Source organism: Pomacea canaliculata, linkage group LG4 (assembly GCF_003073045.1).
Source record: "Pomacea canaliculata isolate SZHN2017 linkage group LG4, ASM307304v1, whole genome shotgun sequence".
Lineage (NCBI taxonomy): Eukaryota > Metazoa > Mollusca > Gastropoda > Architaenioglossa > Ampullariidae > Pomacea > Pomacea canaliculata.
The window spans coordinates 15,376,363-15,402,378 of record NC_037593.1 but is presented as its reverse complement, the minus strand read 5'-3'; the positions used below and the strand labels follow the sequence as shown (position 1 = coordinate 15,402,378).

Sequence of the window (26,016 nt, the reverse complement as noted above, 5' to 3'; positions counted from 1 at the left end):
CAGATCTTAACCATTTTTTTAAAGACATTTTTGACAGTTGTGATAAAATTGAATAAAATATAAATATGTAAGTATATTTTCTATGTCTAATACACATGAGTAATTCTCAACAGTGATTAATAACTTCTGCTAGAAGTCTGTTACTTTTCCTGCTATAATTACATGAAATATATTTACAACCTAATTAGAATAAAATAAGTGCTTCCTGACACTGAAACTACGTAATACATGCCTCCTTTCTCCCCATCACCAATGGCAATAAACCTGACCAGGTTGAGTGCCTTAAAATATTCAAACATAGGTTTGCGACTCTCTTCATCTTCATCAAATATCCAGACATTAACTCGTGCACGAGTCAGAGCAGTGTAGAGTTGTTTCAGCTCAGAATTGAGGATCTTGTGCTGGTTGGGGTCAAAGTGCAAAGGTCGAGGTCTCCCCGACTGATGTAGTACATCTGTGATTTTCATTAAATGAAAAATGTTAAATAAAAAGAATTGTTTTATTTATTAAATAAATATCATAAAAGCAAACCACATCTAATTTAAATGAAATGTTTTCCCTCTTGTCAGATATTTTTGTGATACTTTGTGATTATGGACTGTATTTTGGAGACACCAACTCATTTCTAAAACAGGTCAGATATAATATTCATTCTTCTTAAATCCTTTATAATACAGTACTTCTACAGAGAGAAAAAAAAATCAAAAATTTCCTTTCTTCAACTCTGGGGCAGGACTGATCACATAAAATCAGCAATTTTTAATCACAACATTCTTCTTAAAGCAGACTGAAGCAATAATTTTCTCTTTGTCAGCGAAAATACAACATTATTCATCCACAAGGGCAAATTAAAGTTAGTGCTCGTGGTAGATAATACCTACATATACACATTGAAACTATTTCTCTCTCACACATACACATTCCCAGCAACAGTAGATACAGTTGGTGACACACAACTACACACATTATAGAAGCAGGAAGAGAATGGACATCTGCAGCACTGACCTTGGTTGATTTCAACAAGACCTGTTGAGGATGTACAGCTGCTGCTAACCTCATCCCGTGACAGTCTCTCCAAGAAGTCAGTCACCACTCTCCATTCTTTAGATGCCTGAAGTAACATTGGACATGAACAACATAATGTAGGAAATCTTTACATTGGAATGTTTTCTTTTTTGCAAAAATGTTGCAGGGCTTTATAATTCATGTATGTGTACATTGATGCCAATGACAAAGGTATTATGTATTAAAGATAATTCTGAAGTAATTCTAAATTATTTCTTACAGCCACCCACTGACCAACATGCACACACACATATGCTCTCTTCTTTCTCCCATTTTTCTTATTTTTTATCTATGTTCTGTATTATTATTTCGCTATGTTCTTTATTATTATTAACTAGCTATATTCTATATGCGCAGTACCTGTGAGTCCTTGAAAAAGTTGTACAACAAGACATCATCAAACTCCAGTCCTTTGGCCTCGAAGATGGTCAGCACAAGACCTAAGCTCAGATCCTCTGGAAGGCTATTACGGGCTTCCTCACTGACTACAAGGATAACTTGATGAGCACCAAACTCAATGTGTGATGTCTTGCGTTTGTTTCCACTCAGCAAGACAGCCAGGTCAGCAGGTTTGCAGGATTCAAGAACGACTGGTTTTGGTCCATGAAACAGCCCTTGGTCCTTTTGAAGACGGTCAAATGATTCTGGGAAGAACTCCACCAGAAGGTCAAGCACAGCAGATGCAAGCGACAAAATACCAGCATGGGATCTGTAGTTATGGGTCAGCTGGTAAACATATTTTGGCACCTATAAAACATAAAGTTCAAATTAAACACATTCACATTTTGAGTCATACTCAAAATGCTGACTAATCTTCATTACAAAGGATGTCACTAGGTCTGAGGCATCCAAAGTCGATCTGCATACTTATCTTTGAGAACCACACGTACACAAACTGCTTCAGTTATAAGACTTCACACTTACTTCTAACAACCTTGTCTTTCCTCTGGCTCTGAGTGATTGCTTGGCATAGAAGAATAATGTTTTTAGGTCACTAAAGCGGAAGGAAACACCTCGCATGATGCTCTGAGCAGTGTCTCCTGTCAGAAACATGTCGTTTGGATTCTGAGCCAGACGGATCAGCACTGTAAGTTCTGCCTGAGTGAAATCTTGAGTTTCATCCACAAAGACCTTTATCATAATTCAAAAATTTGCGGTTAGGGGAAAAAATATTCTTCAGATATGTGGAGCAGAAACATAATTTTTGCACAGCCTACATAATTTAAAAACAAATAATGTGTATGGTAAAACAGCATGACTTTTTAAAGCTTATAAGTTGTTAAAAATGTACACTTGCCTAAGTAACTGTGCCCATGCAAATATACACACCTCATGCAAAACCCAAGGTAGCTGTCCTAATATCTTCAGGCGTTTGTAAATGTGAAACACCAGGTCTCCTTCATCATACAGACTGTGCTGCCTCTTGTAATGATTGTAAGCAAGAAAAATTGTGTAAACCTGGAAATGATAATATTTTCCTAAATATTTATTTTTACAATACCTGACTGACTTAAGTAAGAAAACTGCTCTATACTGGACTCTTCACAGCATATAGTGTAAAATGCTTCTGCATCACTATATGATCCTATGTTATGATTAGGTTAAACATTTTGAATATGAATTACAGAGTGATCTGAATTAAAGATCTAGTTTTTAGAATATCTCAAATTAGGTTATTTGACAAAGTATCAAATCAAAATTCTTATAGATAGCTAACATATAGCATTAATACAAAATCATCAAACAGCAAATTGGGAAACACAGCAGAGTGTTCAATAAGCCATTTTATAATATATGAAAAGTAGCAAAATGAACCTTATCTCGATTGCCTGTGAAGTTTGGCGCTTGCTTCTTGCCAAGGTTTTCATATCTGTCCTTGTCCAGGTAACCAGATGGTTGCATTAATGCTTCAAAGGATCCTTTGATGAAAGATGTAATTTCTGTCCACACCAAGCTTGGGTGATAGTCCACCTAAATAGAAAAAAACAATAAAAATTACACTAAAAAAAAAAAAAAAAAAGAAAGTTTAAGTCAGAAACTGGTTCTAACATTTCACACCAAATGGCTTAGCACCTGGTTTGTCTTTGATTATTCAGGAACATCTAAGCTCACACTCATGCATGTATGTATAACTTTGACCACAAGACTCAAATGAATCAGAGCCTAAGACACTCTTTGCAATCTACCTTTGCTTTTTTGACAATTCGAGGCCAGATTTCATGAGCAAAGACCTCGTAAGTGACCTCTCTCCTGTTGTCCTTCTTCTTGGCCCTGGGTACAGGTATCTGATCCTCCTGCCTCTGTCCATCATCTAAATATGCAAACTTTACATCACTTTGGAAAGAGAATGCCATAAAGTCACATTAAGTAATAATATATTTCCCCCCACCTCAGATGCTCCAAAACAACAGTGCAGAACTTGGCTTGTAATTCATTAAAACCATTCACAGGGAGTTTGTAAAATTGTTTTGAAAAAACTGCTTAAATACATTAAAAAAAGTTCTTCGAGTGGTATCTTTTGCACAATGTCAGGAAATAGTGAGCTTACCATCTTCCCCATCATCATCATAGTACTCATCCTCCTCATCCTCAGAATCATCATCCAGAGGCATAAAGGCAAAAATCTCTTCATCTGCACCCCATCCCTCAATGGTTACCTTCAGGCTGCCATCTTCATTGCGTTCAAAGAAGTATGGTGGAGGCAGAGAGGCATCCAGCATCAGGATCAGTTGCCGCGATGTTAGGAATAGCGGATATTTAAACTCATTTATGTCCTGAAAAATAAAATTAAACTAGGCCACGAACTACTCAGAATATCCTTCCCCCTTTAAATAATAATAAAATTATTGGAATATTCATATAGTGCATACATCATCATGCACTAAGTGCTTGATGAAAAAAAAACTAGATCAATATAGGGTAGATGAAGGAAGAGAAAAATGGGAAATGACGAGGATGAAGTACAAAAGGCAAAAGAATACATAGAGATAACAGGCAGCAGCAAAGAGTTTTTAAAAACTCAACAAAAGATGTCAGCAGGATAGACTAATCAAGAGATACAAAAGTAGAGGGTTGGAGAGAGATAGAGAACAATTAGTAATGGACTGTGTTTGGAAGTAGTATTCATGGAAAAAAATGTGCTTTCAATGCACTTTAAAGACTTAATGGTGGGCAAGTGGTGATGAAGTCAGTTACTTGAAAACATCTTTCCATCAGACTATAGGTGAAATTATGTTTAGGTACATTTTCTAAATTTCGTCTGAAGCTCTTGTCAAAGGCCTTTTAAAAGATGATTTAGAATCTGCCTGGTCTTTTAATTGATTTAAGTATCTAACTTTCAAGAAAATATTGCCATCTAGCTTGCTTCATAAAAGTCACCTGAATGATGATGTATGAATAAGTGAATACAAAGAAGTAACATGGCACTTAAAATCTGATTACCAGAAAAGAAAAACAAAATTGCATCTAATCTTAGTGGACTCACCTGCAGCCGATGAGGAAGCGGATTGTCTTCTACAGTGACATGTTGTGCAGCAACATCATCAGCATGACACAGCTCACGAAAGTTTTTCTGCACCTCACTGCACAGAACCTGGTTCTTGGTCACAAAGAGCTGCACAAATAATATTATGTGTAAAGGTAATCGGTAATATGCAAAGCTCTTATCCGCAATCCCTCCAATGATCGTTCACCATGAAAATAATGAAGAATAATAGGATTTACACAGCACATTTCTGCAAAAAGAGGCAAGCTCAATGTGCTTTACAAGAAACTAAGGGCAGTAGGTTGTGATACTGCATGACAGAGATAGGTATCATGAACAGTCAAATGTACATACACAGATATACACAGTAAACATTGACAGTATCATGAAAGAATGCAGAGAAAAGAGTAAGGTGGAGAAAGGAACAATCAGGGTATAATATAATAATGCCGCGTATTGTTATCTTTATGTATTCATACATCCTCTGAAAAATCTGTGTTGGACATTAACTGTTGATAACTTTATCATTAACTTTTTTCTTCTGCTTTTTCTACCTTGTTTTTCCTTCTTTCCTATTTTCATATATGTAAACATACTAATGATAAACAATATGAGAGTCACACCTGGTGGAGGTGATCGTAGATGACGTGGGACTGTAGTTCATTCGCCTTGCCTTCAGTTTCCTCTGTTTCTTCTTCATCATTATCTACATCCCCAACTTCATTCCTATCCTCTCCTTTTCCCCTTGTGTTGTGTCCACTGCTGAGTGTGGTAGTATCTTCATCAGCCACATCATGGTCTCTTATTGCGCCCTTGACATCAGACAATTCTTTACTAGACGAAGATGTACTACTGGTGGTGCTGTCACTAGCTTCAGCACTTCCAACACCTCCATCCTGTAAACCTTCAAAGATCTCTGCATTTGGATCTTCTTCGTTGGGTCCCCTTTCAGGGTTATCTGAATAGTGCATTAGATCAATTTTTTTTAAGATTAGATGGTAACAAAATGGGAGAAATATTTGGCAAAACATTTTAGTAAAACTATGCCCTTATTTATAACTGAGGTGTGTACACAGCGAATCTTGCAATTAAAAGATATCCTTTGTTCAACTAAACTGTCCTTAAATGACAGGGGAGGCGGCACAGCCTAGTGTTTAATGCACTTGACTGTGGAGCTGAAGGTGGCTGGTTCAAGGCCTGCTCTGACCTGTGGCTGGAAACTTCCTCTTGCCCACCCAGCAGCGATTATGAAGAGTGGGTACTCATTTATCAGGAGAGGTAAAAGTGGAAGGAGAGGGGTGGGCACTTCCTTCCGTTTTATGCTGTACAGATGGTAAACCACATTCACTGTCCATACACTTGCAGGTTATGGCACTTTACCTGTTTTTACATAAGCTGTAAAATGCCACCTTTTTCAGAGAGATGCCATGAATTCAGAAGCCAGAATTACCATGCAAATGATCAGTATCAATTCTGGTGGCACTAGAGAGGAGCAAGGGAAGAGAAAGAAGCTGAGGAAAAAATAAAATAAATTCACAGTCAAGATGCTTGTAGTGCTTGCATCTGGGTGTGGACAGATACCTATGTCCTCACCAATTGTTTCCTTCACAGCATATTGCACAGAACGAGGCAACCACCTGTCTCCATTCATTTCATGAGACTTGCTCCAATACGCTAAGAATCGACTCCAAAGACGATACAGGCAACAAGTGGTTTTTCCAGTCCCACTTCGACCAAGCAATAAAATGGGTGTCTTGGATCGAAGGTTGATAACTGCATGCTCACGGTCAGTCACACGGAAAGGGAAGTCGATTTTTGTATCAATACTCTGCACATACATGTTACATAAAAGGTCTTAAATAAAACCTGTAACCATAAGAGCTGATATCAGTGTTACCTCACTGGTCTTAAAATATGATCTAACAGATTCTTGTGACTTGAAGTATAGAAAATGTAATGATTTTCTGACATAAAATAACAAAAACTATATAAATATAAATGGCAAAAATTAAAATAATATAAAATGCAGTACAAGAATGACATAATGTAAATTACAGTTGAAAGGTACATTTAGTGTTAACATATTTACCATTTTCTACATGCTTGGACATAGCCCAAGAATACACTGCTATTCACAAGTACCAAAAAATGTTGAAATGACTGACCTTGAGAACATTATACACTAATGCAGAGGAGAAGCAGTAGAACTTCAGAATGTGGAATTCAAGTTCATTAGCACTGGCTGGTGGATACAACTGTATCTGTTTGCGCTCCTTCTCACTTAAGGATGCCAAGGTCTCCTGATCTACTTCTGATTCTGCGAAAAGCATTGGATAGCGTTTCGACAATCCACCTTGAAACTGTTCATTTTTCACACCTTTGAGTTTCTTCTGAATAAGGCAGTCTTCACCCCTCCGGTGGGACTGGATGATGCGTTGAATTGATGTCTTAATCTAGAAAAATATCACTCTTTTTTTTTAAATGCCATAAAATATGGTTTAAGGTCTAAAAAAAAATTTATCATGGAATGCTAAGACATATGTTTGCAGCATCTTACACTTGAGGTTTGTTGCAGGTAAAGTATTTACAAAAGTTTAAGATATCCACATCCTAGACTAAACCATAACTGCTGTGACAAATCAAAGTAAAAATGAATGCCACATAAAACATGCAAGTATCAACATGAGACTCATTCCCAGAATGTTAATTTTCATACAAGAATTAAATAGGTAGCTAATAAAATATGCAGTAAGTTTTTTTAACAATCAAAGTTTTATGTGATTAGCTGATGCACTGGTATAGAGATCAAAAGAAAATAAGTCATTTCTATATGAAAATAGTTTTTAAACATATTTTCTTTTCCTGAGCATCAAGGAAATTCTTAAAAGATGGAATAGCATCCATTACCTTTTGGTGTTGAAATACTATGTCCCATACTCGAATGATTTCTGTGTATATTCGGCCACCACGAACAGCTAGTTCTTCCTGGATGTCCTCATTGATGCGTTTCTCTGCTTCTTCACTCAGACGTGGTGAGAAAGCAATAGCCAGTTCCCACAAAATACGCATGCCCTTGGCAAACTTGGCCTGATATAACTTAAGTGTGTCTGGTAGACCCTGAACCTACAAGCAAATTAAAGGCCCCAGCTATAATGTGGTTATTAGCAGTAGTGAGAAGTCATACAACACTATGCTACAAACAGTCTTATAAACAACAGCTACATAAATAAACAAAACCAAGCACTTGACAGATTTAACACTACCAGTCAAGGAATAAAACAAACAAAACAAATAAATGAATCAATATTATGACAATGGGAAAAGTTAAGTCAAACTTAATCCAGTGCTGACTTATTGATAATAAGCAAAAACAGAAAATGAAACAAAATTGATTTTTTTTTTAACTTGCTGGTTATCTAGTTTATTTTACATTCTTAAGCAGAAAAATGCAAGTGCAATACTCGTGAGGTCATTTACATGCATATATTTATGTAAAGTTAGAAGCGAGAAGTGTTATTTTTCTTTATCCAAACGATGAATAGGATCTCCCTCTCTCAGTCTCTCTCAATCAGTTGTAAATCACTGTATAAATGTAGGTTTTCATGTAAGATCACCTTTATTACTGTATGCTCTCAGGCAGGTAGGTGTTCGTATTAAACAGCACAAACGTGGATATGAACCTCACAAATCACCTTTTGTCAGTCAACCAGTCTTATCTCCACTCCAACAATGTAGTTAGAAAGCAGAATTATTTCTAATATTACAAACAGCTTCCAAAATTGAAAACCACTCACGGGTTGGCAATAGACAGGTTTCCACTCGCCCTGAGCGAGAAGATGAATGCACTTCACTACTCGCTGCTTAAGCGCTTGTGGCACTCGCTTATCACGCATGGCCTTCCACACTTCAGATGTGCACTCCACTTCCCACTCCAGATTATCAAAGATCAGCAGGTCTGCATCCTCAGTCTCATCCACCTAAAATTGCCCAAACTGACATTTAATACCACAGCAAGAAAAACTCTGAAGTGTCACACAGACAGCAGGCTGGTCTAGACCTGACATTTCACAAGCATCCAGGTCAAAGAAAAATCTATTCTGACTGAATTTTAACAAGCTTTAAGTTAGAAAAACTCTGTTTTCAAAACAGAATCTCAGCAGGTAAGGTTACAATGTATAGCATGATTTCACATCACAAGCAGTGTTTTTGCCTGTGGGAAAAGGCAATTAAATATAACTCCTTTAGTTGAGAAAATGGAAAATCATGACACCAAAAAACTAACCATATTGTGTGTATTTGCTTACCTTTTCTTCTTCCTCATCTTCCTCCTCCTTTTCCTTCAGATCCATCTTCTGACTGTCATCAGAAACTGATAAGACTGACTCTGCTTCTTCCACTTCCTTCTCCCCCACAACAATCACCTGTTTGGGACCCAAGGGTCCATACCTGTCAGTGTTATCTGTAGTTGGCTTGGTGATCTCTAGCCATCTTTCTTTGGCTGCTTTGGCAACCCTGGCCTCTGCTAAAGTAATCTCTTTTAGCCTTGTGACTTGAGTTTGGAGGCTTTCAATAGCAGTTCTTACTTTGAAGTTCCGATTGTCAATTACCATTTCAGGCTTTGGTGCTGGCTTCTCTTCGGCTTGCTTATGTTTTTCAGCTGACTTTGTTGGAACCTTAGGGTCCTCCAGAGACCCTGATCTTGACCTTGAGCTGGACCTTGCCCTTGCCAACTGGTTGGCCACAGAGTTTTTTCGTTCTTGCTTGTAACTTCCACTAGGCATGCTAGTCACACGAAGGTACTGGGCACGCCTATCATTATGCACCTTAATGTTGTCAATTGCAGCCATGCCACTGTGGTTTCTAGAGTCAACAGATACACCTAGAGACACTAACATCTCCACAGCTTTGTGGGAGTGCTTGCTGTACTTTGCCTTCGTGGCAGCATGTAGCAGCGTGTTGCCAGCTGAGTCTGTCACGTTGGGGTTGAGGAGTGAGTATTTCTCTGGGTCCTTTTTATACAAATCTAGCAGCTTTTCTAAAAGGCTAAAATACCCTGCAACAAGACAACATGTCTTTTGAAATATGTTGAGCTCTAATAATCAACTCATGGACTAAGACAGTATATCACGAAAGAGTCGGGGTAGGGCTGCAGTGTGGGTTTGCACGTCTGCTTTTACCTTAGGAATGACGTAAATATCTAGGAATTGCGTCATTTACGCGGGTGCGAATAGGAGCTTAGGCTTGTCGTGGCTGTGAGGTGTGATTGGCTGTAGTGTGTCATGTGGCTTGATTGACGAATGGAAGCACGTTGACAGAAAGCTCTAGATGCCAGCTCAGCATTTTGCACAAGAAAGATCTAGATGCAAACTCAGCGCTTTCCGACGGAAAGAAGTTTTTTTCGCTAGAGACTTTCGGAGGGAGAGGACACGAAAGTAATTTGTGCTTCAAGTCTTCGCTTCTCTGTGATCCTCCATTGGCCACAGACGACGGACAGTCTTGAGGGAATAGGAATCCATCCCGAAAGAGCGACTAAAGCCGAGCAAACGCACTTGCGCTCACCGAGAAGCAACTAATTATGTCCTACACGACATAACGGACAAGTTGCTGTGGACACCAAACCGGTGCTGACATTCATGACAGGAACGTCAGGCCTACAAGTGTCCGTTTCCAAGTGTACAAGGTGCACGGGGACGATTCATGTAAGGAATCGTCCCAATCTTCATCTCCGTACCTGCAGACGTACTAGCGTGTACGGGGAAGCAACCTTCGTCCTTCCAAACAACATAATGGACAAGTTGCTGTGGATACCACGTCGACACTGGAGTTCAAGTGAGGAGTACCAGGTCTACTGGCGATGAGGATTGTACGGGGAGAGTGTGTGTGCAGTGTGTGTGTGTGTGTCAGTTAAGGTTAGATCTGGCTCACTAGTTATCTAGATTAGTAGTAGGAGTGTAGGTAGGTAAACGAGACGACCTAGAGAACGAGCTAAGTTAGGGAAACAACGTATTACAAATATACTTGTTCTTGTGCATTCCCTTCTATGTTTCGGTAAATTATAATTATCTCTTAAACATAAATTATCTCTTAAACATAAATTGCCTCGAGTTGTGTTTTCATTGGGGTGATGCATGCTGGGGGCTCCAAAAGCTAATTATAGAGAGTAAAGCAGCGATTTAGTATAAGCGCATGCAGTGAAATGTCGACGTAATTTGGTGGGGGTGTCGACGGTGTGAACAGCCGGTGTGGCAGAAATCATACCCCTACCAGATCTACGGACTCCGCCCCAGAGTTTACGACACAGTACTTCTATCACTTTAAATGATTCTGCTATGTTGCAAAAATGTGTACATTTGTATGCATATATATATGACTTTAATGGGCATGTCAAATATTTTTTACATCAGTTCTAATCATAAAAGGATGCCTCTCTCACCTTTTTCTTTGTCCAAAGCAACTGCTAGAGCTGCATGTAGAGGTGTATCTCCAGGCTCCAGGCTCAGTCCCTGTGGGTCTGCTCCGATCTCAATCAGCTTCTCTACCACATGAAACTCATTATGCTGGACTGCAGTGATCACCACTTCCTTTCCCTTGGTGCTAGGCAACTGAGCTCCATTAGCATATAGCAAGTTTAAAATCTGCAAGACAGCACTGAACTGTTTATTGATAGCCTTATTTTGAAAAAATGAACTGTCAGTCAAAATGCCTATACTCCCAAATATATATTATGCACACATGTCAACATTAAAATTCCCTAGTTCTCGTTTCAATGGTGACAAAGGTAATAGCAGCCATCTATTTTACTTTATTTCTATGATCAACAAACTGCATACCAGAAAAGTATCAAATGATCTCTAGCAAACTAAAATGATAACCTAGCATTAAGAAAGGGAAGAAACAGCAGGTCAAAGAATAAATTAATATGCTGTATCATCCCATGTCTGCTGGGAGTAAATTCTACTTTGATCTTACCAGATGATATGACTATGGGAGATAATAGGCTACATTTGCTCTCTAACCATCAAAAGTTGACTCTGTGACAGTGACAGCTATAAAAGTGATAGCAAAAAAGCCAGCACAGCACATTTTCTGACAACACTCAACCCAACTAATATCAGGAAGGTAATGTAGGCCTCAACATCATATCATCTTACTAAGTTTGAGAGAAAGAGAATTTACAATAAAAAGTTCAATTCTTCTTTCCTTACCAAATGATATGACCATAGACGAACAGAAATTAGGAGAAGAGATCAAGTCATGCTATGTTGCACCAAAATCAGGCTCAAAAGCCTCAGAGAAGCAGAGAATGAAAAATGGTCTCTCAAAAAAAGCTTTCCAAAGATAAAATCAGAAAGCTAGCCAACAGCAGATATGATCCCCAATAATGCTACACTAAAACAGAAAGCAAGACCACACATAGTGTGCATGCACATGAAGCAAAAGGAAAATCATGCAAAGGAAGTTCCCTGTAAGGGAATTTTAACTCTCAGAGGTTAAAAAGTGCAAATGCAGCCTATTATCTCCTATAGTCTTTTCATCCGGTAAACCTAGAAAAAAAGAGAATCTACAATACAAATTTAACTGTTTCAAATTTTGATTTTGGTGACAGGAATTTCAAACACCTGTTTGCAAGCTATGATAAAAACTTTCATTGTGTTTACTGTTTACTGTGCTGCTATCAAAGACATTTTTTCGTGTCTGTGCACATTACAAAGAGTATACACACCTGCACTCTCTGTGTCTCTGCCCCACAAAGGCTCTTGTCTGCGATTAAGGCAAAGATGGACATGTTTTTTCCAAACTGTCCACATGGCACATCATTGGACCGAGCTTTGCTTACAACTACTTCCATCTGCCGCCACTTGTCTCTGGAAGCAAGCATCTCCAGAATCTTCATCAGATGTGCTTGTGCGACATTCATAAGCACGTCAGGAACATCTGTCAAATAACGAGCAAAATGTATTGTACTGAATGAAAAACTAAAATTTATTTGCAAATTATAGCACAAAAAAAAATATGCACTCAAAAGAGAACTCCAATACTATTCTCAATACCAGCATAATATAACTAATGAAGGGGCTTTAAAATACCAGTGTCAAGCTCTTACTCTTGGAAATAAACGAATTATTTTTTATGCAGGTTAATGTATTTTCAAGGTGGACATCATACTGGAGTTGTTCATCTTTACTGTGTTAATCCATTTTATGCAAATATGGATTGCTTACATTTCATACATAGGCAAAATGAATGGTCAGAATTCTGGAATGCAGTAAACTGCACAAGGATAGCCAAATAAAGGAAGAAACTCTCACTCCATTCATAAATATTTGTTGCAATCATCTTTCCTTTAACTCGTATTTCTTATTACTATTTGTATTGTTTTACTTTCCTGTTGTGCAATTTTTTTTTAATTGTTTGATGTTAAATTTTGATAGATGTGTATCATCAGTGCTGACTTCCATTAGCCAACAATTATTTGATTAATTTTTTATTCTTTTTGGGATCAAGTATTGTTAAATACATGGGTCCACACCCCTGCATAGCATTACTATCCCATATAATCTCTCAGTTATTCAGTCCTTTGTCCCTTGACTAGGGGCAGCACATAGTCGCAGCAGCTGACAAGGCTCACCACTCATGCATGTCTAGGGCGATAGTGAGGTCGACCAGACCTATCTTTCAAGTTTGTTAGCCAATTCCTCCTCTAGGTCCTCTATCACAGCCTTACAGATTTTAAAAAGGCTTTTGACAGTCTGGCATAAGGGCTACAGCATATAATGTGAAAATTCACAATGAAGAGGATCTCATCTAAGTCACTGAAGTAGTGTTTAAGAGGTCAGCAAGCACACTTTACTGCTGAATAACCATACAAAAGATAACTTAACACCACAATAAGGGGTAGATCAAGAATGCCCCATTATCACCTGAGCTGCTCAACATCTTGGAGAACATCATGCATAAAACCCTCCATGACCATCATACTTCCATTTCCATTACTGGAAGGTTGATTTGCAACTTACACTTTCCAGATGACATGGGATCTGATAGCAGGCACTAACAGAAAAATGCAATATTTTACCAATAGACTGACAGTTCAAACATATATGGATTGGAGACCAGCGCTGATAAGAGTAATGTCCTGGTAACTGGCAATGGAAAAGCAAATATCTACAATAACAGAGTATGGCTTTAACAGTTAAGAGTTTTAAGTACTCAGGAGTCACCTCTCCAAAGATGGCAGCTCCACAAAAAACATCCATAGCAGGATTGCGACAGCAGCAACAGCAATAGATAGGCTGGACAGGGTGTGGTATGGCCACATCAGGTTTACTACAGAATACATTCTATAAAAACTATACTTGTTGTATGCTGTAGTATTAATCCTGCTTTATGGATGTGAAATAGGGACTCTCCTGAGACAAGAATCTAAGCATTTGAGAACAAGTACCTGAAGAGACTATTCCAGATCTTGTACATAGAATATAAAACTAACAACTTTGTACAAAGCATGGATGCCACACTTCCAGGACAGCAGAAGCCACTGCTTGCAACAGTCAAATGGCATAAGTTGGTCTGTTTCAGCCATAAGACCTGGCACAACACTCTGTCAAAGACTATCCTTTAAGGTACCTTGAAGGGTAGTTGGCGCACAAGTGATTTAATGAAAAACTGGACTGGTCATCCTGTGCAGGCCCTGCTATCACCCAAGACAGGTAAAAGCAGCGGGCCTTGTCAGATACTGTATCTATACATGTGCAACAAGTACCAGTCAAAGGACAAGTGACTGACTGACTTCCATATATATATATACCAAAAGTATTTTGAAGCACTTTCATTTTAATTTTAAAATCTTTACTGATATTACTGTTAACGATTTGCATGTCTAATAAGATTAGTCCCACCAGAGATTTTTTGTTTTTTTAGGTTATATAAAGTGATAATGAACCAAGAGGAAAAATAATTTTAGAGGCATTTATATCTGTATTTGTTTTTTCTTTCTGTCTTGCATTTCTAGTCTACTTTTGCTTTTGAATGTACAAAATGCTACTGACCTGGAGATAAGGATTTGCTAAGTTGCTCAATAATCATGTCCTGGGCCTTGGCTACCATACTGTCATGACGCTGGTTTCTATGTTTGTAATTCAGGATACTAACCAGCTTCGAGTATGCTGTTGTCAGTTTTTCTTCAGAATTAAATAAGGTCTTGGCATATGCTAGGTGCTCTTCACAGTAGTCACACTGTGATTGTTGCCTTGGTTTGGGTTTATTTCCAGCATCTCTTTGGTTTAAATTTGTGTTGCTATTATTTCTTGTTCCACTAGCAGATTTTGGCTGTGCTGGCTGGGATGGTTGAGGTGGCTGGGATGGTTGAGGTGGCTGGGATGGTTGAGGTGGCTGGGATGGTTGAGGTGGCTGGGATGGCTGAGGTGGCTGAGATGGATGATATTGTTGAGATGGCTGGGGTGGCTGTGGTGGTTTGGTGGAAGGTGCAGCCCGTGCCTGAGACTGCAACTCTGTTATAGTAAAGGAAGAAATATGCAGAAGAATTATCCAAAGTCATCATGAGAATGTGCTGAACTAAATGTGGATTTGAGAAATAAATTATTGTCTCTTAATGTAAGAGACACTAGGAGGAAGGCAGAAAAATTCTACTGACATACGATCAGGCCTGACGAGAGGGGGGGACAGGGGGGTCTGGTGTACCCGGGCCCGCGGCTGTCAAGTGGGCCCGGCCTTGGTCAGTGGATTTTTTTTCTTCTTCTCCTTTTCTTTTTCTTTTAAAGAAAGGTCTAAGGACAGAACACCCAAGCATTACACATGCAGAAGTTGAGTTTGAGTGTAGATATTGAGATTCGAATTGTAAACATACATTATATACTGGGGAAATAATTTACGATTACAAGTATAAGGGGCCCGGAGAGGTCTGTCCCGGGGCCCGGGCTGGCTCTCGGCGGCCCTGCATACGATGCCACAAAAAAAGTGACACCTTGGCACAAAATTGTTTGCAAATTTGTTTAAATAAAACATTTAAAAATTAAAACTTTCTACAGTGGCAAGTCTTTATAACTCTTTTTATTTTATCTTAAACGTGATGATGTATAGAAAGATTAAGCTTTAGTTCATCAGCAGTTTGTAAAATGCTTGGATGTGCTTATTACATGATAAAAGAAACTCGACAGGATTCAAGTGCCTTTGAAAGCAATATCAGTATCTGGAAAGCATTTAAATCCATTCAAATAACATAAGCTAATAAGTGTTAAAATAAATATTATCCCTTAACAGAACAGCCAATATTCTCTTGCAAGAATCATGAGTGATCCCTACCCTTTTTGGTAGCCTTTTCCAGCATATTCCGCAGCCTGTGATCACAGTCTCGTTCCAAGCAATCCAACGCAGTCTGACCCTGGTTGTTCTTGATGCATGGATTGATTCCATACTGCAGGAGAAATTCACACATCTTCCAGCGAGTGACTATTTCAAATGATGGTGGGGGTATGCGTTGAGGTGGATGATGTTTGCATGCCATAATATGCAATGCTGTGTTGCCCTCCTTGTCTTGCAAGTTCACTTCACCTCTGGGTATGGCATGCATGTTCATCACCCAGTCTAACACTCTGGTGTTTCCTGGAATTGGTAATCTACGCCTTGTACAGGTTTCAGTCACTTGGTACACACAATGCATCCAGGTATAATAAAAAATATTATTCATGTGAGTTATAGCTGTATTCTACCTTCATAACTGACCTTAGCGGTTAATCATATTTTCTTCATTCTAATGCAGACAAGTTGAAGATTTGGAAGTGAAAAACTGAAGATAAAAAATTATGCAATTAAATACTAAATCTCTCTATCCTATTTTGTGCTAAACTTGTACTTCTGTATTAATCCAATGACTTGTTTATAGCTACTTCATCACAAAGTTTACAAATATTTGGTAAACATTAAGACATTCTCTCTGCACCCACTTGCATATGACCTCACCTGACAGAATGGTCACAAAAATGGCTCCATGAATGTATGTGTCACCTTCATAGAAGCTAAGTGCAGTATGGTCAGAGCCACTGACCAGGAAGTACAAAATAAGTTCCATGGCTGTTCCAACAGCTTTCTGTGCTAAGTACCAGGTACAAAGCCGCTTAAGATTCACTTTGACAGGTTTTGGTGCTGGATTTGGTGTCATGCTAAACAGATTAAAACTTAAGTTTGCTGCATCCCAGTTGTCTGGATGAAGAGGAGCTCTTTCAGGCTGGTGCTTCTCAATAGCTTCACAGAGGAAGTCATAGGAAATCTTTGCCCACAATTCTGCAGGAACGAAGCCAAGATTTGGAATGCGATCCAACCTCTCAGCTAGACAGAAAAAACAAAATTGGCATGCTGACATTTAAATTGAGGAAAAGAAATCTAAAAAAAAAAAATAATAAAATCTGGTCATGCATGTTTGACAGTCATCTATTTTACAAATTTCATAGGGGACACTTTCACAAACCATAATTTAAATAATTTTTTACGGTTAAATTTTTGTTTCCTTTCAGTAATCTTTTAAACCTAAAATAGACAAAGAATATTAGTTGATTTAAATGCAATGAACAATACTTCTCTGCTACTCCTAAAGCTTATGTACTTTTTTAAAAGATAGAAAAGAAAGGTAGAAAGGTCAAGATGTATATATCATCTTGGGCAAATTATTAAAATACTATCCATAAATATGATTGTCCCAAAATTAAATATGACAGACTAACAGGGAATAGTGATGAGTGTTGAGATCAGCTCCTTCAAGACCTCCTTCTGCTGAGCCTCAGTGGATGTTTCATCCAAAGCATTATATGCGTTACAGTATGCTTTTACAGCCAGTTTGGTTTTGTTCTTTCGCTGCAAAGCCCGAGCCACTCGCAAATGGCCTTTTATTTTATAAAAAAATTGTGAAAATGTTTTATCAGTCAATAATTTCAAAGCAACGTGCAAGTCCAAAACATATCTTGCAATGGTTATTAATCATGGTTAGTGTGAAGATCGAAAAGGCAAGACAGTATAATGGATCTATAAATTCACAATTGAAATTCTGCCACTGTCCAAGTATTTTTTGTGCAACATTAGATTCCAAAGTATGTAACAAGTTGCATATCTACTTAAAGTTTTAGCATGATAAATTTTGCAGGAGGTTAATGTTCGATCACATGTCAATGACTATCAAAACTGTGTCATTAAGGCAGGCAAAATGTGAAATATGCCACCAGGGCTTCTGCTAAGGCTAAATTTTTTGGGGTCCCAGGGACCCCTTCTTCAGATTTTTAAGGGGTCCCTGTTCTTCGCCCAAATTTGAAGGGGACCCCATTGACGAAAATTGAAGGGGTCCTCCGAACTTTTAATGCGTACTGTACGCAATGTTTTGCGTAAGCAGAAGCCCTGTGCCACAAAGCACAACAAAGATAACCAAAGGTCAAGAAACATGGCAAAAGGTTGTATTCTTCTTCTGGAGTATTTACTGATTTGTTTACCAGAGTAACATCTACTCTTGGCAAAGACACAGCACTTGTACAATTTTAAATCCTGATGCTCACTTGGTTGAGTCTTCTTATTCTGACCAAAAAATCTTGACATGAATTTCACTATATCTAAGACTACAGAAGTGAGCCTGTGACCAATCAAAAGTATTTGCTTAGTCTATGATCAGCACATGACAAAACTCTTTAATGAGACAGTAAACCACTGTTTACTAAGGACTTCCAACTACATCATTACAAAAATTAAAAAAAACTGTCAGCTTATTTATAAACATATCTATCCTTAAAGATCAACCTTTTGAAAATGTTAATATTTTATATCTATAAAATCTGATATATTTTGCCTGAGTTATAGTCATTTGTAGAGATCTATTTTTATTATCTTACTTCATTTCTGCTTTTTATTTTAATCAGCTATATATTTATTTGAAGTGACTGCATTTCTGTACAAGTTTTTCATTTCACAACCTTTGCCTTTAAACATACCCTGTACCAATGTCCATCCCAAGAAACACTTTCTTTGGCATCATTTAGGGCTTCTTCTACTTTGTCCATCTTGATATAACACTCCGCTCGATTGCTGAAAAGAACAGCAAGCTCGTGCTTTTCTTCATTGTGTTTCAGCATGGCCATCACATTGTCCAAAGGAGGCAGCTTCTGCTTGACCACATCAATAGCCTGACTGTAGTACTGACTTGCTGCTGTATAATTGCCTTTTTTGAACTCACTGTTCCCAAGGTCCTTGAGCTCTTTTGCACTCTGTGGATCTGTCACTAAACACAGCATGCACACACACATGCACACAGCAAAGCAAGGCCTTTTGAATGAAAATATGGTGATTTTGGAAAGCATCTTTATGTTTGAATGCAATAAAAACTTTTCCTGAAAAACAATTGTACTATGTAGATAAGCAGATGAAATGCTGTTGTTTATAGTAAGTGGTCCTTAGACCACAATAAAAACAAGAATAAATCATTATAGTAACTTGTAAACTTCAGGCTGTTAGGCAGGGATAATACAAGGAACCTCATCTTATGGCAAGTACTACAAGTACAAATACCTTGCTGTTTAGATAATAGTTGAAACATGGGACTGCTGGGATTCACATATTGTACTGCCTTCTTCTGCAAGATGTCTTTGCAAGAAGGGTCAAATCCCTTCTCAAGAAGCAGTTTCACAAGTTCTTGGCCAAATGGGTGATTTCCAAGACCAAACTCCAGACATGCTTCATGTAGCAAAGTTCTTGCTTCTTTAGTGACTGCTTTTCTTGCTTCTTGGAGGTACTTTACTTCTGACAGAATGTACTTCAGCAGGCCAAGCTTCTCTGCATTTTCAAAACAGAATTTTTTTTTTTTTTTGCAAAAATCAAACTTACAAATCCATGAATAACATGCTTCCTTACAGAACCTGAGAAAAATAGGCCCATTTTCTAGTAAATAAACCAGCTAGACAAAGTCAGGTTCTAGCTGAAATTGTTAAGCACTGCATTCAGGTCAATCAGGATAAAATCCAATTGTAGCTCTGGATTAATCTTGTTTCATAAAAGCCATTCCATTCGCTTGTTTGGGAAGAGAAAGACATAAGACAACAAAATATTACCCCCATCTGAAGTTAACCTGACACTTTGGGTTGACATCCTTTCATTTTCTAATTTTTTCTTTGAATGCCTTTACTGCTGCTGATCAGCAAATTTATCTTTTAACCTCCCTCTGATGCTCATGTTTTCTCCAAGCACTCAACCACTTCATCAATTTTTGTCCCCTTACCTTGCCAATCTATCATCACTTAAATAAGAAAATAAAAAACAAAATAAAAATAAAACCTGAAATTCAGGCTAGTACAGTTTCTGTTTCCATTAAAAAAAAGGTACAGGTCTTTCCTACTCATTTTTTTTTTTTAAGGTTGATGTGGAGTGAGGTGTCATCCATCACACTTTTCTTGGGGCCAATATTTTGTGAAGGCAGTGCTCATTTCTTTTACCTCTTGCTGTTTTATGTTTCCCAACTGTCTATGGAGTCAAGCACCCATTCCCGACAGCTGGGTCAATAAGGGAAGTTTGATGTCACACAGATATTGAACCACTGCGAGTTCAGGTTCAGAGGCCAGTGATCTAACCACTCACCTTCTTGTTTCCCTACTATCTGCGTACCTGTAAGACAACACATATGCAGTGCAACATGGTAGCCTGTCTCTTCATCAGATGTTGCAAGTTTGGAGATTTCTGCCCCTTGCAGTAAAAGTGCCAAGGTCAGATCTGTAGCCCACTCACGCACCTTGCTTCCTTCATTTCCATCTACCACTTCTGCTAGTGTGGACAGGACTGGTGTCTGGGCTTTGAGGCACATAGCATATCCAACCTGATTCGGGAATAAAAACCAGTACACACTCTTCTAATATGATCATTAACCCTCACAACAAAAAGCTTCAGTCCACAGATGAAAGAGTTTGATCTGAAAAATATTTTACAGAAAAATCTACTCACGTTTCACTAAAAAAGACAGATGACAACATCAATTAACACTGTGTATGCATACATGCAAGTTGGATGCAAAAATTCTGAATGCAGCTGAATTCTGTAATACCTTCAGTTTTTCACCATCTTTGAATCGGTCAGCATACTTCCACCCTGGGTTCATAATGGTCTTGGCCACTTCTTTTTCTGGTGGTCCTAAGACCAGACAACGGATTACATCCCAGGACTTAGCAGATGCAGTTTTGCTTAAAGTTTCCACCAGTTTAGGCCAACAGGCAGGCAAGAATGAGGCCATTTTGGATACAATAGCATCTGCTTGGTTTTCTGTTGTAAGTGAAAAGACCATTAAATAGGTTTATTGAATACTAAAGGATAAAAACACGGATTGGACAGTTCAAGTCGATTATAGTGACAATTATTTCTTAACAAGACTATTTTTTCCTGCTCCAGCAAAACAAATACTATTTCATTAAATACTTTCATTAAGTATCTGAATGTGAGTTTAGTCTTTCAATCCCTTTCATTCTCTCAATTCCTTTAATCTATATGTGACAAAACGAGTGTGTTTGAATGAACAAATATGCATGCATTTATGTAATAAACGTAAAAAATAGGATCCCTACCTGTAAGGGCTGACAAATTGCCACAGATCTCCTGAAAAAATGGCACCTTTTGTTCACTATCCACTTCCTCACAAGCTAGTCCCTCCATGAGGACTTTGCAAGCTTCTATTACATTCCCTTTGTCAATGAGACACTTTCCAAGGCGCCAGTAGGGCTAAAACAGGTACAGATATTTTTAATTATTGTTAGAGAAGAATAACAATGAATGGAATAACCCTGGGTGGCTAGAACAGCCAAAACATATAATAGTCTAGACCTGACAGTAAAGAGTAATTGTAACAGAAAATCTTTAAGAAATATATAACAGCAGAGAATGCCAACAGGGTGGAGCTCTGTCACACATGTTAAAGATGGTAAGAAAAAAAAATTATCACCTTGTGGAATGTTGGATCAGCATTTCTGCTTTTTTCAGCCATGTCAAAAGCTGAGTCATCATTACCCACTCTGGCATGCTCAGCTGCCATGTTGCTGTAAAGTACAGCTTTGTCACGTCGCATGTCATATCGACTTGCATCAATGATATTAATGGCCGTTTCATAGAAAAATATAGCCAAGTGATGATCTTTGTTTCGATGAGCTGCATTTCCTTTTGCTTTCAAGTCACTGATACGCTTTTTAAAGCCTTCATCTAAGACAGAAGTTATGAAGAGATTAATCATATTAAATATACAAGCTGAGTCAATTCAGTTATAGCTAATAAAATCAAATAGCAGCAGACACAACACACACAAACAAAATACCTTTCTTTCTGCATTCAAAAATAACTATGAGCCAAAAGGAGGGAAATTTATTTACTTGGCTTCTGAAGTGCTTCCCACAGTATCTGGAACACAGATGGCGCTTCGGACTGCTGGACATACTGTATAGGAATGTTCCCAATGCCATCCACAATATTTGGTAGAGCACCATGACTGATTAGGAGATATATCATTTCTTTATGAAGCTGAGTGAATGACCTGGACTTCACAAGAAAGTGGAGTGCAGTGTCTCCAAATGCATTATGATCATCCAGGTTGTTGGTGCCAATGTCACTTTGAAGAATATGCTTCAAAAGCTCTGTTGATCCTAGTGCACGAAACCGCTAAAATTATTATTGTTCTCACCTAGTACAGCCATAATAGTATCTCTAAAGTTGCAGCAACTGTACACTATTTTTCTGTGATGTATAAGTCATTTAGAGGTTAAGCATCATCACTAACTAAGAGGCAGTTTGTACTTGCAAGAAGAAAAAAACTATCTGCAGCCCAATAAAAAAAGGTAAGTTGAAAAATTTTGAAGTATTATAAATTATTTTTTTGCAAGATTTTTGTCTTAAAAGACGAAGCAAGATACTGACCAGATTTAAGTGAATTTTTTATGACACCAATTATTGAAGTTTCCTCTGGTTGCCACGATAGAGTTCCCCTATGTTCCAAGATGAATATAGCCAAGAGATTTCCCCACCCTTTTAGTTGTGCTGGTGATAATGTCTCATATATCTGACAGCAAACACATGACACAGCAACAGTTTTATAAAGAACACTGCATCATTTTAACGGTCAATTTTACTGAAAAGTTCTATATGATCATAGCACAGCTTGTATTAAAAAAGCAGATGATCATATTGTTCAAATTTTGGTTATCTCCCTGTTTCTTTTATGTGACCACTAAAGTGTATGTTGTCTGACCTCACTTAAGAATTATATCTAGTAGTTCTTTGTGCACTATTAACAAACTAGAATTCAAGGCCAAGCTACAGTTTGCCTTGCTGCAGCTATCCATACTATTCTGGATATTGACAATGCTAAGTGTATACCACAGGGCATTATCATTAAGTGCACAAAGGTTGTAGGTGGAAAACCAAACATTTAAAATGAGTCTTTTACAGTCACCTGAGACATTTCACTAACATCACAAATTTAAAGCACATCTCTTCTGTAAATATTATTCCAGGTTGCAACTTTTTTAAATCTACTGTTTGTACGTTAACACATTGCACTGTTACCTAACCTGCCTATTTTTATTCTGCCAAATGTTAGTTTTCTACATTTTTTTACATTTAAGCTTATGACTTTAATTTATATTTAAAACATACATCACCAAATTCATAAAATCTCAAAATATATTTGTCTGTTCAAACAGGTAATATCTTTAAAATTTCATGTGCTTGTACTGACATTTCAGCTTCTCAGTAGTATGTAGAACACATGACTTGATGTTTTGCCCACATTGATATGACATTTTAAAAATTTGAAGAATTTATGTGACTCACTTAGGAATAAAAATGATACTCCATGCTGATCATTAAAATAACACTTAGAAATAATGCAACATTTTATGTTTACTTTAAACAGATTGTCTTAGCAAATAATGTGAACAAGAAGATCATAGCTAATAATAATTAACCCCTATAATTCCTCCAAAACCTACATGCAAACCAAGACACCCAGCATCTCACATACCCTTTGTATATCCATCCCATCACAGTGACATTCATGAGGAACAGCAGCATTTTCAAGGATTGATGCGGGAGGACCAGGCAGTCCAGAAGTGATAAAGGCAATGGCTGCAAATGCCTTTTGCTGCCACAAGCGGTGGATGACAACATTCCAAGACACAGGGGAAGAAGGCAATCTGGGTTTAAAGTTACCAACAGTTAAAATGTCCTCTTTTTTGCCATCACCTGCTTGAGATACAGCAAAACAAAACAAAAATAAAACCCTATTCTTTCCTGCATAAGTGTAAAAATTTGGCCTTATGGTAAATAGAAGGGGAGTATACAAAGAAATGAGATGAATAGTTTACTTTAGAAACAAAGCATTTCAAATCCCATTTTCACAATAATATGAACCTATTAGAGTTTCCATAAAGTAATGATTTCAAAAGTATGAAGATAGTGAGTAGCTGCTTATTTGTGAAAATGTGGATAAACAGTTCCATTCTATTTTTATTATACTGTACATATGTTCAAACATCACCAAGCATTGAAAAAAAAGGTTGAACTCATGACATCCCATTTGTAAACAGATATGCCTAAAGGGATATGATGAAAAATATACAGTCCTAGTGCATCAAATGGCTGAAGCCTTGACAATTCAGTCAGTCAGTTATCCCTTGACCAGCATCTGTCGTTGCAGGGAGTACATGGATAGACGTACGTAGTAGCCACTTTGGATGTCCAGTCTTTGACATTTGTAAGCCAGTTCTTTCTCTTTCCACCACAGCACCAACCATCTTCCAAGGTGTCTTGAAGAATAGTCTTCGACAAGGTGTTGTGCCGGGTCATATGACCAAAGAAGACCAGCTTATGTCCAGACTGTTGAAAGTAGAGGTTCCTGATGTTCTACAAGTGTGGCAAGTCGGTGGTTCGGTGTTCTCTGTATGAGATCCAAAGCAGCCTCCTCAGTCACTTATTCATGAATGCCTGGATTCTCCTTTCCATTTTGGCAAGACCATGTGTCGCATCTGTAAAGCATGATTAGTACTACCAGGGATTTGTACAGATTGTACTTGGTAGTGAACCTTATCTTATGGCTATGCTCAATCCGATCTAGTTTAGCCATCTCCACTATTGTGATCTTGATGCCTATATCTGGCATGGAACTGCCATTCTTGGCAAGGATGACTCTCAAGTACTTGAAGCTGCTACCTCTTTTACATGTTCTGCTTTGCCGCTGCTGTTGATCATAACTTTGCTCTTTTCAGCACTGGTCTCCACTCCATATGCATTCAAACTGTCAAGTCTGCTAGTGAGGTCTTGCAGTTCTTTGTTAATGCCTGCTAACAGGTCTATGTCGTCTGCAAAGTGTAGGTTCCAGATTGGCCTTCCCCCAATGGAAATGGAAGTATGATGGTCATGAAGGGTTTTAAGCATGATGTTCTCCAAGAAAATATTAAGCAGCACCAGTGATAAGGGATATCTTTGACATGCGCTGACTGGTGCGAAAACAAACTCCTATTTGGTGATTCAGAAGTACTGCACTCGTTTAGCTGTTATATAACGCTTTGGTAATGCTTGAAAGAGGCTTTCTTTGAATGTTGAATTTTTGCATCACATACCATAGACCCTTGATGGCACAGTTCATTTCTTTGTATTTGGTAGCTGCTTTGGGTTTGCAGTCAAAGCTGCTTTGGGTTTGCTTTTCTTTACTGTCTTCAAGGCCCTCCTTTGGTCACAGAAACCTAGGATGTCATTGGTGACCCATGGCTATTTCAAAGTCCTTTGTCGCCTTGAACCTCTTGGGCTGTTGACAGTAGCAACTCTTTGATGTTTCCAATGTGTATACATCACATTCTACCAGGTACAATGTGGCAAAATTTCCTCCAACTGTGGCCTTGAAGACTTGTGCAATGTTCGGGTCTTGCAGCTTCTCTAAATCAAAGCTGATCTGGGACATGTTTGACAGTTTCTTCACTTTCAGCTTCAGATTTGACAGAACAAGGTCATGGTCACTGCCTATGTCAGCACCTGGATACATCTTTTACTTGGCCTTGCTGATGCTTAATTTGAAGCGTCTTGGCAGCAGGATATAGTCGATTTGATTATGGACCAATCCGTCTGGTGAGTGCCACCAAAGGTTGTGAAGGCAGTTCCAGAAAAAGATATCTTCAATGTACTCAGTTCGTCAAGCACAATACACAAGATGACTGCTGGTTACTCAGTTTGACATGGATTTGTACTCCAACAGCCGAAAATGACAAGAATGTAGTATTATTTGAAGTCTAATGTAAATTCTAATAAATTATTTCATTTTTTGGTACTTTATGTTTGTGTATGTTGTATAAATAATTTTTTAAACTTCTGCCTCCTAATCTACTTCAATCATGACAGGAGCTCTCTATCTTTCATCTGTAAGTTACATCTTTCATTTGAATTTAGTACATAAAAACAAA

At 38.1% G+C, this 26,016-nt stretch overlaps 1 protein-coding gene across 8 annotated transcripts in view; it reads right to left on the bottom strand.

Moving 5' to 3' along the window:
- Positions 1-26,016, bottom strand: part of LOC112561428 — a 50,019-nt gene that overhangs the window by 18,564 nt on the left and 5,439 nt on the right. For 6 of the 8 annotated variants that reach the window (XM_025233924.1, XM_025233930.1, XM_025233925.1 and 3 more), the window contains exons 5-34: positions 23,586-23,809; positions 22,481-22,622; positions 21,940-22,209; positions 21,519-21,772; positions 21,145-21,298; positions 20,631-20,845; positions 20,198-20,405; positions 19,109-19,372; positions 18,535-18,821; positions 17,287-17,446; positions 16,529-16,894; positions 15,872-16,171; positions 14,599-15,060; positions 12,273-12,484; positions 10,983-11,184; positions 8,854-9,602; positions 8,344-8,526; positions 7,457-7,672; positions 6,715-7,002; positions 6,131-6,377; positions 5,173-5,507; positions 4,550-4,678; positions 3,614-3,839; positions 3,252-3,376; positions 2,881-3,036; positions 2,395-2,523; positions 1,990-2,196; positions 1,426-1,812; positions 1,006-1,111; positions 233-454 (exon numbers count right to left, since the gene is read on the bottom strand). In XM_025233924.1, coding sequence (XP_025089709.1) covers positions 233-454; positions 1,006-1,111; positions 1,426-1,812; positions 1,990-2,196; positions 2,395-2,523; positions 2,881-3,036; positions 3,252-3,376; positions 3,614-3,839; positions 4,550-4,678; positions 5,173-5,507; positions 6,131-6,377; positions 6,715-7,002; positions 7,457-7,672; positions 8,344-8,526; positions 8,854-9,602; positions 10,983-11,184; positions 12,273-12,484; positions 14,599-15,060; positions 15,872-16,171; positions 16,529-16,894; positions 17,287-17,446; positions 18,535-18,821; positions 19,109-19,372; positions 20,198-20,405; positions 20,631-20,845; positions 21,145-21,298; positions 21,519-21,772; positions 21,940-22,209; positions 22,481-22,622; positions 23,586-23,809 — 7,425 coding nt within the window. The remainder of the gene's footprint in view (positions 1-232; positions 455-1,005; positions 1,112-1,425; positions 1,813-1,989; positions 2,197-2,394; positions 2,524-2,880; positions 3,037-3,251; positions 3,377-3,613; positions 3,840-4,549; positions 4,679-5,172; positions 5,508-6,130; positions 6,378-6,714; positions 7,003-7,456; positions 7,673-8,343; positions 8,527-8,853; positions 9,603-10,982; positions 11,185-12,272; positions 12,485-14,598; positions 15,061-15,871; positions 16,172-16,528; positions 16,895-17,286; positions 17,447-18,534; positions 18,822-19,108; positions 19,373-20,197; positions 20,406-20,630; positions 20,846-21,144; positions 21,299-21,518; positions 21,773-21,939; positions 22,210-22,480; positions 22,623-23,585; positions 23,810-26,016) is intronic. The other 2 variants (XM_025233932.1, XM_025233931.1) reach the window with 2 other exon arrangements.